This window comes from Cavia porcellus, unplaced genomic scaffold (genome assembly GCF_034190915.1).
Source record: "Cavia porcellus strain 051 isolate PalLab524CR breed Dunkin Hartley unplaced genomic scaffold, mCavPor4.1 scaffold_22, whole genome shotgun sequence".
NCBI lineage: Eukaryota > Metazoa > Chordata > Mammalia > Rodentia > Caviidae > Cavia > Cavia porcellus.
This window is the reverse complement of record NW_026947505.1, coordinates 20,572,508-20,586,634: the sequence shown is the minus strand read 5'-3', so window position 1 is coordinate 20,586,634 and position 14,127 is coordinate 20,572,508. Positions and strand designations below refer to the sequence as shown.

The 14,127-nt window shown below is 43.8% G+C and overlaps 1 protein-coding gene across 3 annotated transcripts in view; it reads right to left on the bottom strand.

The window, feature by feature from the left end:
* The window catches only part of Mthfd1l (methylenetetrahydrofolate dehydrogenase (NADP+ dependent) 1 like), a 180,997-nt gene that overhangs the window by 42,170 nt on the left and 124,700 nt on the right, over window positions 1–14,127 (bottom strand). For all 3 annotated transcript variants that reach the window (XM_063232907.1, XM_023564547.2, XM_023564546.2), the window contains exons 25-26: window positions 10,790–10,897; window positions 8,064–8,216 (exon numbers count right to left, since the gene is read on the bottom strand). In XM_063232907.1, coding sequence (XP_063088977.1) covers window positions 8,064–8,216; window positions 10,790–10,897 — 261 coding nt within the window. The remainder of the gene's footprint in view (window positions 1–8,063; window positions 8,217–10,789; window positions 10,898–14,127) is intronic.

Genomic DNA, 14,127 nt, shown 5'->3' with positions numbered 1-14,127 from the left:
GACCAGGACAAGTTCAGATGGAGACCGAGGTACACGATGCCTTCAGCAACTTCTGTTCTCAGCACTTGGTTTCTTCCTGACCACACTGTGCTACCTTTATTACAAATAACTGTCATTTGTAATACTTGGCCTGTTTAATACTGACATCTAGAAAATTCTCACAGAGGGTTGGGAAATAGGTTATGAATTTTCATGTTGGGCTTCTCAGGGACTTCATAAAATTCCCTCATTTATCATTTAACTCAATATAAATGATCTCCTTAAATGTACTATACACTTGTTCCCTGATTTTATACCAGCATGCATAGTCACATTTAATTAAACATTTTCAATTTTCAGTGATGCTCAGGAAAGGGTGACTACTAATTCTCTCAACGGCAATTTATCACATATATTTTCATTTACATGGATATGCATAGGCAGATAATATGCAAACCTGCCATGAGTTCCAAATATTATCAGTTATCTTTGTCCACAAGTTATAATTTCAGGTTCAAAGAATGACATTTTTCTTAAAAGTTTAGCTTCTCGTTTTATTTATCTTTCCCACTAAACCCTCACACTGACTCTGATGGTGACCTGATTATTGAATCTGGAAAACTGGTATTTTAGTTTGTATTAATTTCCTTTCTGTGGCATAAATTGCTTAGCTGCTTCTGATTATATGCTTTTTAGCAAAGACTGGGATATCGAAGTGTAAGGAATGTAACAAAGAGGCACAGAGTACAGAGAAAATGCGTGAGTGCCAAAGGATTTTATGAGCACCTTTTAGAAGTTCTGAACTGAGATATATAGATGTGCTGTCATTTTAATGCTAAGAATCTAAGCCAAAAAAGAGGAGAAAAAACAAACCGGCTGTAGATGAAAGTGGAAAACTAAGGCAATACTGCATGAATCCTTAGAAAAAACAACAGGTGAGTTGTGTTGCTTGTAGGGTTAGACACAAAAGTGTTATAATACCCTTTTCTATATAGATAGGAGGTAAGGAAGATGGAACCGATACATGGAGGTTAATGGCAGTGAATTAAAAATTCAAGTCAAAAGTAGGACCATTTCATAACATCAATGCTCAGTCTGTTTTCCTGGCTGAGGCTGATTTAATTTACAGTAACTTTATATTTATGCTAAAAATAACTTTGCATCAAAGTAGGAGAGAAAAGATCTTCTACACAAATGGTCTGGACCTAGATAACCTTATGTTGGCAGTGAGGAAAATACCATCTTCATGAGTCACAAAGCTTTTTACTCTTGTCAGTATGATAAAGAATTTCTGGAAGTGGAGAAAGAAGACAGTCACTTTCCTCTCCCCTGACCAGGCCACACTGCAAGGACAGGAGTGACTCCTTCTTCTGGCCAGACCCTGTGAGTCCCTGCAGGAAGGCATGATCACAAAGCTACTGGGAAACCTGCTGCAAAACGTCATGCTCAGAGGAAGCAGAGGATGCCGGGGCCATGTTTGAGAGAAAGCAGGAAATTCTGATGAAGAGATAAGCAAGAGCTGTGGGGAGAGCGACACATGCCGGGTGGGAAAAAGGAAATCCACAGGAGCTCTGCAATGGGGTGAGAGGATGCAGGGCTACAAACAAGGGAAGCCAAAGCCAAACCTGCTTCATTTTAAACCCATCTGAGAGACTGCAGGTGTCAGGCCAAATCGGGGCCAAAGAGCATGACTCTTTTTTCTGTTTTTCTTTGAGACAGAGTCTTGAAATGTTGTTCAGGCATTTTGTAGTCCAGGCTGGCCTTGAACTCATGTCAATCTTTCTGCCTCAACCACCTGAGTGCTGGCATTACAGGCATGCGCCACCATGTCTGGTTTAGGGCTAAGAAATGCTGGAGATGGGAAGACCATTTGCAGAGATTTTGGTACATGAAGCTAAAAGTTTCTCTATTTGGTGAGTAGGAAATCTGGAGAGAGGGAGGAGGTGCAGGTAGCTTCTTAGCAACAGGCCGCTGCTGGGCTCCTGATGGACACTGGGCTAATGGAGTTCCGCATGCTCTCCCAGCGCAGTGAGCTCTTTGCTCAGTGCTTACACGGCTCAAGTAAAATGCAGCTTTGGGAGTGAATGTTTAATTTTTTTCACTGCATAACTGGCTGTAAGTCTCTGTGAAATGTGAGGAGTCATCGTTAGATTTATGCCTGAAAGGTCCCAATGAAGTCACCTTATGTTAACTGAGTAGAGCGCCTGTGTCGTCATGTGCTTCAACTCGAAGTAGAGGGAAAAAGATGCCCCACTAAGCTCAAAAGAACCCCATCACGGCTGACCTGAATCAGCCCCAGCAGGCAGCTCAACGTTCAGCACACACTTTGGGAGGAGGGAAAACAAAGTGAGCTGAGCCAGATGAGAAAGGACAAAATGGCCCTGGTTCCTGGGGGTGAGACCTTTCTTTCTCACCTCCCAGCGTCCTCGGCAGGTCTAGCCGTCTCCTCCACCCAGCACCAGCCAGGATGACACTGTCTATTCCCTAAATGCATGCCTGCCTGCTGTTTCCTGCTCCTCCGAGTATAGCAGGCGATGGCATCGGGTGGATGTGGGTAGGGATGTGGCTGTCAGGTCATTCCCAGTGGAGATGAAGGCTGTGGCAGCTGGAAAGTTGCCTGTTTTACTGCTGATCTTTTGCCCTTGTCCCTGGACAGACTTCAAATTGGGATGGGTGCAGTGTGAACCAAACCCAACAGGAGAAAAAAAATTGTGTATCTGAGTGCAGTGCCTGCCTATCAGTCTCTGCCCTTGGACAGGACATGGGGCCAAGGGGCAAGGCGCACCTGAAGACAGAGAAAGAGCTCTGCATGATAATCACAGAAAGGGCAGGCCCGGGAGCTGTGGCACTGGGTCCCAGCCACCGCAGCCCCACTGCACTTCTCTCCTCCTCTGGGTGTGAAACAGAAGCAGAGTCTACACCTTTACAGGTCCAGTAGCTCCTCTGCCCCCAGAAATGTCCTATACAGCACTGACCACCACATAAACGCTACAGGACAGGTTAATCCCTTCTGAGTAAACCGTGGGACTATTCAGTCCTGAGATTTTAGCTGACTGCTGTAACTGGCCATCACAGCATAACTATGTATCCCATGTTGGCCAAAAGAAAGAGTTATGTCCTAAATTCTTCCAATCCCTCATGGCTGCAGTATGATGTCAAAGGGAAACAGCTGCACCAAAAACTAACTTTGAATGGTCATCTGCTAAGAATGGTTGGACACCTCTCCTTGTCAACTGTTTTAAAAATATAACACTGTAAAAGAAATCTCCTGAGAAGGAAAGGATCTCTCATCCTCTCTCTATTCCAAAACAGAAAGCAAGAAGGGACTCAGGACTAAGGAATACAGAAGAAAAAATCTTGCCTTTCTTTTGCAGCACCTGGTGTGAGCAAATACTCAGCAGCGCCAGACACACCACACCCTGGAGTGCATCTCTCACAGAAACACCCCAGAGGTTTTTGTCTTTCTTTGCCCCAGCTGTCTGGGTGCTGAAATACCACAGGGCAGCCCGGGCAGGGAGGGTGATGGTACCTAGCTGGACTCCCTGTGCTGCAGGGTATCAGAGCCCCAAACACTGTGTTTTCATGTTACAAAAGTGACACATGCTGAAATGCAAAATGAAGGAGTCTTCATCAAACCACTGCCCTTTGTTAAGGCTTCAGAGCTTGTCTTTTTTTATGTGGCACATAATTTACTTTCCAGTGATATCATCCCATGCACTTTACTTATAGATCAGTGTTTTTATGTCCTGAAGTGTATGCCAAATGAGTCAACAGAATTTGTGAATTATAGCAACCTAAAGACAATACTAAAACAATGTCATCACAAAGACAAAGACTACCTACTAATTTTTTTTCTTCATGTGAGTCTTTTTTTGGAATTTTATTAACTATTAGTTTTACTGAATACTACAAGCCATCAGGTTTGAAAAAATTTTAGTAATATGCCATAATTTATAGAAGATAAGATCTAAAACACAAAATGAAAAACTTGTTCTTTTCTTCCCATCACAAAGATCTGTCTTTGATCAAGTTTTTTACAAAGAGATGTACTAAGGGGCACAGTGCTAGTCAAGAATTTTGTAGTATTTTGTAATTATTAGTAAGATGCTAGAGAGCATATGTAAGGATAATGTCATCCAAGAGGCAGGATTACACAGGAAACTTAGTAGGAATGAGAAAAATTATTTTAAGAAGGAAAACTTAGCAACAAGAAAACACTATACAGCATATTAAAAAACAGGTATCAGGGGCTTCTGTGGAAAAGCTCGGGGGAGGCACTGAACTAGCAGATGTCATGTTAGCTAATGGATTAATTATTATGATTAGCTTGTGTTAAGTTGACTGATGCCAATGTAAGCAAAAAGCAAACAAAACACAATGCAATTGTTCAGTGCTAGAAAAAGATGTGACCTAGTAGTGAAGATGGCCAATAAAAGTATTTTGAAAGCTACATCTGGAGGGGGTAAAAAGCTGAACCTTGCAACATCACTCCATGGGCTCTCCCAAAGTCAGCCTCGCTGAGCTGTGTGTCACTCCAGGAGCGCCTTGCCGGTGCTGGGACTATGTGGGAGTCAAGGAGAAAAGAGCTCTCTGTCTCCTTCCAGGATAGACCTGCCAAGAGGGGCTTTCTCCTTCTGTTAGAAAGCCCATAGCACTCTGTACTTATCTGGTTTTAATGATCAGAATCTGTCACAAGGGCTGTGAGAGAAGAATGAGATCTTGTTTGTCACCATGAGGTTTATGGCCTTTGGTTTGGTGAATGAATGGATGAGCAGACACTACAGAACTGAGAGCCTATCTGGGAGCGCTCACTGGGGCTTTCCTTTGGAGTGGGCAGATAACTATGACCTCAGGGGCACACGGAGAGTGACTAAGCACAACACTGATTCATTGGGCTTGAATTTTCCCACCTGCAGGAGCCAGACCCTCCAGCGTCCCCATTCCCCTTCCCCTCACTCATCTCAGCAGGAAATAGCTATCCTGTCTTTCACATGGGTGATGCATGGTGGAAGCATTTCAGCAGCCTGTGGCAGGGCTGAGAACAGAATCAAGGCAAAGTATACCAACCCTTATTAGGAGATCCTGGCCTCTGGGGTGCATGTGCCCGCTCCCCAAGTGGCTTCCGATTTTGTCATAGAAAGCAGCCTGCTAGGCTACTGCCTCCAAGTGAAGGTTTCCTGACCTCCAGGAACTTCTCTGGTCAGCCCCTACTTCCTTCCTCTGCTCGCAGCCCATTGTTCCTGGAAGGTTTCTCCCTAGTGCTCTGACGCTCACAGAGTCCTGATTGTGAGGCCACAGGAGGACCTCCTGCGTGTTGAGAGGTGAGATAATGACGCAGGAGGCCCAAGCCAGGAACCTGGTTGATGGCCACACCTCCAGGGCCACTTCACACATTCACTTCTAGCTAGTCAGTCATAGGTCAGAGGATGAGTTGGAACCGGTAGCCGTCTGGGGCTTAGACACGGAATTTTGCTTTTACAGAATGGTTTTGGTCATTATCCGGCAGTGGGCGTGTTGGTAGTAACTGGAATGCAAGGTGCTTGGTTTGATACATTTGTTTGGTGAGATTTTAAATTATATTATGATTTTTATTTAATGGCTATAAGAGGCTTGGACCATTTCCTTGTGGTTTCACAATTACCCATCTAAGATAAGCTCTGAGCTGCCAACAGCAGGGAAATGTTTATGAGCCCAGTGCTGTATGCACATTGGCTGCATGAATGAATTTGCGGGTGAACTATTCCAAGAGGTTGAATCTGCCCAGAGAGACACAGGCCAGACCAGGATGCAGGCCAAACAAGTATATCTGAGTCCTTTCTTGCTTTGAAATGGAGCCTCGCTATGTTGCCCAGGCTGGCCTTGAACTCCTGGACTCAAGGGATCCTCCTGCCTCAGGCTCCCAAACATATGGAACTGCGGGTATATATCACTGTGCTGGGCCAATTTTTCTTAATTAGGGTCTACTCAAATTACGCACAATAAAATGTCTATGAGCTTGGGTGAATATACACAGCCATGAAACTACTATCATAATCAAAATGTAACAGAGGATCCCCATCACCCCTAAAAGCCTGTCATCAATTCCTTCCCTGTCCTGATGCCCAGGTCCTGGTACCACCAATCTGAACTGCACCCCTGAACGTTATTCAGGGTCTGTTTGTCGTAGGCCTTCTCCTATAGCCATGCTGTGAGCTTCTAGCATTCCTCTCACCCAGAACCTCAGGTGCCCAGCTTCTGTGTGCCCCTGGACCCTGCAAGCTGCCACACCTCAGCAGTTCCTGCTGACTCCACAGGAGGCTGTTACTCTTTTGGAGGCATAACTAGTGTTTCTTGGGACACCTTCCTTCATCCTCTGCTCACCCCTCCTGTGCTAGCTTGTTTCTTCCTTCACCTAACAAGTCTTTCCCTATATCCTTAAAACACGCAAGGCTGGGCTGGGGGTGTATTCCAGTGAGAGTACTTGCCTAGCACCTGTGAGACCTTAGATTTCACATCTCGGGTCCCCCAGGACTGTAAACGAACAACCTACAAGGTCACTTCCCTGTGTCTTTCTCCTAAACTATGTCTACATTTCTAAAGGAGGCAAAACATATTTTTACCTATCCTGTGAACCCTTCAAACTCTGCCCAACCAGTGCATTCTTATTCCTGCAATCTGCCTCCTGTGCTTTTCACATAACTGACAATACCGTACATATAGTCACCAAAGTGGAGTGGTTCTCCTGATCTTTCTTTAAAGCAAGCTACCTCTAAAAACATGTCTCAGATTGCCTACACTCTCCATGTCTGGACCTTAATCACCTCTGGTCCCAGCCATCTGCTTGGTCTGGTTCTTTTGCCTTTAAACCGTCTCCACTCTGCTGTGAGACCTATTTTCCTAAAATACAAATCAGACCACATTCTTTTTGGTAAGGAAACCTCACCCTCTAGTGGCTCCCTTGTGGGCACTGGATGATAGCACTCGGGGACCCTTAACAACTGGGTCCCCTCCCACACCTCAGCCTCACTGGAGCAGCGGGACAAGGTTACCGTGTACTTTAAGCCTTTGAGCTGAAATCATTGCTTCTCTAGTTCTGAGGTGGTGTACATTAGAAACATTCTGAGTCCCCTCTCCAAGCCCATTCTCTGGGCAGAACTGCCTACTGCTTCCTGGCTGAGGGTCCAGAAGGTAGCAGAGTCACTTGATACGTCTGTGCCAGTCAAAGCTTTGCTGCTTGCACCTGCTGCTCTCAGAATCTCCACCCCTCATGTTCAGGAAGAACACAAAACTCGCATGATGAAAACCTTTTGCACAGTATTAGATGCAATGGAAGATATCAAAGGTGGCTAGCCATTACTTACTTCCCTAATAGAGCCACATGGTTCATTATAAAAACATGTAGCATGTTTTCTGTTTGGGCTCAGATCAGTTAGTAGCAACAATGATAATGATGACAAGATAGAATTTTTTGGCTCCAAACCTAATCCAGAAGCACTCCCGTGATAAAGAAGCCAAAAGGTCTCCCTATTTCCCACAACGTGCCTTTATTTTGCTCTTTAAGGTATACTTTCCATAGCTGAAACAACAATGATTACCCAAAGCAACACAGTCCTGCTGTCACTGTGTCGATCATGGGAAGTCCTGGGGTTCATTAGCATTTTTGCCCAGAGCTTCCCACCTGATATGCTGAGGAAGGAGGTAAACAGGGGTGTGCTGTTGATCCCCCAGCATGAGCAGCCACCTCCACTGTTCTCACCACAGCACAGTACAATGATTTTGAAGGCCTTAGTGTGAAAAAGATTGAGAAGCACTCCACCGAGACAAACAATCGACCCAATCCTTCCATGCTGTTCTCTTCTCCATCCTAGGAGGGGAATCAGTTTTTTGACTCAACAAATTCTGAACACATCTTCTGGAAAACAAGATAAACCTAGAACTGCTGAGGTGAACTGGATTTTTGTTTTGCTTTTGGTGGAAGAGCAGTTAGAAACATAGCAAACACCATTCATGATTCTTTGGTGCCTGATTTGCAAAGGACTGGCAAAATGTAAGGACTCCAGGCAACATGATATCATAGCATGAAGGCTGCAGAGCCTCTTACTCACCGTTCCAACCAAAGGGTAAATGAACCCAGCACCTATGCTGGCCCGGACATCGCTGATGGGTAGAATGAAGTCCTTCGGCACACCTTTCCTTTCGGGTTGGTGAGACAGAGAGAGGTGGGTCTTGGCCATGCAGATGGGCAAATTTCCAAAGCCCTGTAAGAATGAAAGGAAATGTGTTCAAAGACATAAGCACTGCTCTCCTGCACTTGCTTCTTTTGTGTTTCATATAATCTCCGCAGTATAGCTGGGTGTGGAGGCGTATGCCTGTAATTCTAGCACTCTGGAGGCAGAGGCAGGAGGGTAGTGTTGAGTTCGAGATCAGCCAGAGCTACAAAGTGAGCTCAAGGCCAGCCTGAACTGCATAGCGAGACCTTGTCTCAAAAGGACAAAACAAAACAAAAAACCCAAACCCCAAACATACAATCTCTGTAGTAATCACATGTCAGCTAGGAGATGCTGTTTATCCTGGTTCACGGAGCAAGAAACTTGGGGTAAGAACTCCAGTGGACACAGTCATTACTGGGGAGGTTGTGGGGTCTATTGTTTATTTTGGAGGTTCTCATTTAAGAGGAGGTGGCTTTATGCTCTGTGTGGGGCATGCAGGGCTATTTTTAGGCACAGCAGGGGGAACAGCTGTAGAAACCACTTTCTAGGGCTATTAATATCTGAGACTAGAAAGGTAATCTGGAGGAAGGCTCCGTAATGAAGCTCTTAGTCAGGACGGTCACTCATTCTTGGAGTCTTGCAGGAAGCAAAGAGCCTTTTGTGCTGGCTTATGAATCATGGCTATTTGATCTGTAATTACATTATAGTAACTAAGATGAGGTCACTTTCTAAGCCTCTTATTTTTAAGGACTAAAGTCTATGCTTGACCCAAGAATTCTAAAGGTGAAAGGGCAGGAAGTCACATGCAGTGCCTCACAAAAACGATAGTGTCTCCGAAGGCTGCTTGTGATTAAAAGGCACATAGTGTTCCTTTGGAGACTTTGCTAATTAACTGCAATCACATACTCGACACATAAGTTTTAGGAAATATTCTCTTGGTAGACACACATAAAAGGAATGCAATCTTTAGAGGTAACCCATGTGAGAGTTCTTATGATTCAACCCAGAACTATTTGGAACATTTTAGAGTATTACCAATTGCATTATCAAGTTCTTTTTGAAAGCCCTGCTCTTATGTACTGACAAGAATTTTGCTCAGGGAATAATCACAAATGTTCTTCATAAATGGTGCTCATGATTTTGGAGATAGGTCAAATGTTGAAATGATTTCTATGAACTGATAAAGATTTACCATTTGAAAATTTGCAAGTAGAAATATTTTAAGTGCCATATACCACTGCCATATTATCTCAGAAAGAGCATTTTAAGATTAAAAAACAAAACAAAAACTACAAAGATTTAATACTGGAGTTTGTGACAGTGCTATATAGCATTACTAAAAACTCATGAAGGGGGAGGACACCCCAAACTTCATGACAGTCACCTTATTTTACTATGTTCATCACACACACACATGAAAATCTCAGCACAGAACCATGCCAGTGTGCACAGCAGTATTTAGAAACACTTTTTTTTTTAGAGGATAAGCCACGAACATATATGGAAACTTTCAAGAAGTATGAGCTGCTGACACTCAGACCAAACCAGGGAAAATTCCTGAGTCGGCACTGATAGTAACAAAATGTCAAGTAAGATTTACAAATAGGATTAAGGAAGCTTTAACGTCTGTCTCCCCATGCCCAGCTCTGTGGGCCACTTGAGCCTTTTGGTCAGGGTGGCTGCACCCTCTGCAAGGAGTAGACTGGTGACAGCTGGGACAGGGCTAGGTGGTGGCTCCTGAGGCTGCATCAAGGTCACCTTTATGGCGCCTTCTCCACTTGGCTTTGTCATGCCCAGCAGTGGAAGACGCGGAGCCTCGACCTCCAAGAAGCCAATGAGCCACTTGCAGAAGAGACAGCAAATGCCCTGCTTTGTACTCTGCATCCCTATTTGCCTAATCTGTGTACTCACACTTCTGAGGCAGCACAAGACCCACAACGAGGAGGAGGAAGCACTGCAAACCATTTGTATATGAGCTAGGCATGGAGGTGTCTGCCTGGAATCCCCCTACCTGGGAGGCTGAGGCAGGCAGTTTGGAAGTTTGAGCCCAGCCTAGGCAGTTGAGCCCTTTAGCGAGATCCTGTCTCAAAATAAAAAAATAAATAAGTAAAAAAAGGGTTAGAGATGAAACTCACGGTGAAGGCCCTGGGCTCAACCCTCAATACCACAGAAAAATAAGAACAGATCATCTATCTCAGATTCTTTTTTTTAAACTGGCTCTTCCCTGCTCAGGGAACACAGGGACTCAGGAGGGAATCAAACTCACAACCTTCCTCTTCCAGGCAGGCACTGTGACGCTGAGCCATATCCCTGGCCCACCTAGTCTACAGCTGCACACCAAAGGCCATTTCAAAGTTTCTGGCAGAGTGGGCGTAACTACAGACCACACATCACATACGAGCACCTCCATACTGGATACACTGGTAATCTCAGATGTCAGTGATGCATAGGTCAGAGGCTACACCCAAACACAGTCTGTACGCTGCTTGAGCTAATTCTTCACTCTTGTTGATCCTGAGGAAGATTAAGTAACATTCAGCTAGTAAGACACGCCACCAGTCCTCAGGCCAAGGTATTTTGAGCGCTGAGGTGAACCGTTTTCCTAAAAGGAGCACTTTTACCTGTTGAGTATAACGATCTATTTTGGATTGTGCCTCAGGAGAGAGTTCAATATCCTTGGCTCCGTAGACAGCCTGGGCAATGGTTCTTATCTTTTCCACGATTGGAAGCTGGAGAAACACAAAAGACAACAAACCTGTTAACTTGACTTTTATTAAAGACCATGGCAACACTTTGTGGGAGTTTAGATATTGGATTTAAATTCCCTCCTGAGTCCCTGGTGTTCCCTGAGCAGGGAAGAGCCAGGCTCTGGGGTGACCTTCTCCCTTACTGTGTCCATTCCAGTTCCCATGGATGCTACACCAAGGGGTAGTTGGACGGGAGAGCTTCGAGAGCCAGGCCCTGCCCGAGCCTGGCTAAACAGTCTATGAACTGACTATGTTTCTTCTTCTCATGCTCTAGGGTAGGAGAGGGGACACTGAACATCAGCTGGCTGCACGTGGGGAAGTGGCGTGGAAAAGCACCAGGCAATACAGTGCTGCTCCAGTGGTCAGCAAGACTGCGACCGGGAGAACAGATGTCACTCACTATTCCTAACACAGTAAATGAAGAGCAGACTCCTTAGTGCATATTAAGATAATAATTCATGAAAAATTCATGTGGGAACAAACAGCAAATGGATCACAAATGGAGTTATGAAGAATGAGAATCTAACTTATTCTTAGTTTTAAACAAGCAACCGTTTTCTCATAATCACCTTTTCTTTCAATTTTTATTTTTCAGTAGTACATGTCTGCAGTATATAACAATCACATTTCTTGTGGGGAGCTGGTTACACGGACATGACACATCTTAATTCTTGTCTCACCCCTCCCCATCTCTTGATGCCTTTCTTATGTGTAAAACATCTTCTGTTTCCTTATTTTCTGTTGTTTATCATTCATTTTGCTCTTTATAGTTTGGGTTTCTCATATAAGAGAAATCATGAGGTATTTAAATTTGTATGTCTGATTTATTTCACTTAACACTAGGGTCTCAAAAGTGCATCCACATTTCTACAAATGACTGGAATTTATCCTTCTGTACAACAGAACAGTACTTTCTGTATGTGAATATGTTTTCTTTTCCCTTCATCTCCTGAGGGTCACATAAGCCACTTCCAAAATGTGGCTATGAGGAGTTGTGCTGTTATAAACATGGGTACGTATGGATCACTGTGATATGGGTGTCTTCAAGTCTTTTGGGAAGAAACCTAGAAGAGGAATGGCTGGGTCACATGGAATTTCTATGTTTAGCTTTTAGAGGACTTTCAATACTTATTTCCATAATGATTGTAACTAGTTAAACATGAAAAAAAAAATACATACATATATATATATTTCTTTTCGTTTTCAGACAGAGTCTCACTGTGTAGTTCAGATTGACCAGTCCAAGCTGGCTTTAAACTTATGGTGAGCCTCCTGCCTCAGTCTCCCAAGTGCTGGGATTACAGGCCTGTGGTCACATTTGGCTCTAAACATGAAAATATTTTAAGAAATATAGTTCTATTTAAAAATTTAATTGTTAAAAAATAATTGCAGTAAAATACATGTAACATATATAAGATGTGACCAAAAATAAATGGTGGAAACTTAAAAGTTTCAATACAGAAAAGACACAATACTATTAGTTCCCCTCAAAACACTCTTCCTTGTGCTTTCCTTATTGAAGCAGTCCTAAAAGTCCTTTTTTGCCTCCTTCCAATCTGTAATCAAAAATATAATGAATGCTGCTGCTGAGTGCCATCCAGCAGACAGGCAGGCTTGTGAAACACTACTGTGTGTTCTCACCCACCTGTCATTGGATCTGCACTGTGGAACTTCTACTCTTCCCCAAAGTCAAAAAGACCACAAAAGGTAAGCATTTTAAATTGATTCAGGACACTGAGGAAGCCATGACAGTGTAAGTAAAGACACTCAGGAAAGAGGACTTCAGAGCTGCCTCAGGAAAGCAGAAAGGATGATGGGATACATATGTCTGAAATAAGGAGCATGGTTTTGAAGTGGAGTAATGGCTATGTGTCTTTTACTGTTTTAACTTTTAAAAGTAAACAATTACCGTATTTTTTGATCACCCCCCCCCCATAATTTATCACTTAACCATTTCAGAAGTGCTGAGTACATTTGTAAGATCATGCAACCAATTCCCAGGATGCTTTTATCTAGCAAAACTGAAACTGTACTCAACCCTTAAACAGCAGTCATGCCCAGCCCCTGGCAGTCACCATTCTTCTGTCTCTATGGATCTGACCACTCTGCAGACTTCTTCTTTTTTTTTTTCCTTTTTATCAGTACCGGGGATCGAACTTACGACTGCCTGCTTGCAAGGCAGGCACTTACACTGCTGAGCTAATTCCCCAGCCCCCTCTGCAGACTTCTTACAAGGGAATCATACATGTCCTTTGCGCCTGGCTCATTTCACTCAGCACACAGTCCTTCAGAGTCATCATGTTACAGGCTGTTTCACAACCGCATTCCCTAGGGCTGAGCAGTACTCTGCAGGGTGCACATGGCATGTTCTCCTTATTTTCTTGTCATTAATAAACATTTGGGTTGTTTCTGCTTTTGGTTATCGTGAACAATGCTGTTCTCAACACAGGTGTACAAATAGTTCTTAGAGAGGCAGCTTTCAACTGTCTTGGGCATAAGGAAATATGTACCTGTTGTGAGTAGCTGAGCTCCTTCCCAAAACATTTATTAAAAAGCAGGCAATTCCAAGCAGGACCCTGAGCCTGGGTTGTGTGGCCAAGTGCTGAATAAAGAAAGTGCTTTACCTCGAGGAGGAAGCCCGGGAGCAAGCAGGGATCCCTACAATGTTTTTCTTTCACTTACAAGTTCAAGCAAATAAATAAAAATATCTCAGCTCACTTATCTTTGGGGTTTAGTGTAAAACCCAGAATCTGGCCTGATAAGGTGCTTCTCTTGTGTGTGATGTATTTACTTTGTACCCATAGGGAAGGAATGTCCTGTTGTTTCTCTGCTTGAATTTGGGGATAAGTATAATCTCAAAAAAACAAAACAAAATAAAACAAACAAACAAAAAAACAGAAAAAAGCTAGGCTCAGTCCAGTGATCAGAATCGAACTTTAGATTCATTTAAGCTGCTCTGTGTCAAGGGATAGGTTTTATAAATCAAAGACAAGAGCAACATAAATTATGAGTGTTTGCACACTCATCTTTGCTGCCCCCACCTCCGTAAACACTGGCTAATCTATTTACTCACAACTCAGCACTGTGAGTTACGCAGAGTGTAACAGAGTGGCTCACACACAGCAGGCCTCCCACATGCCTGTGCTGCATGAACAAACAGCCATCTCCGGCAAGTACTTGCACAACCCCACTGCGTCACACAGAGAGCGGGG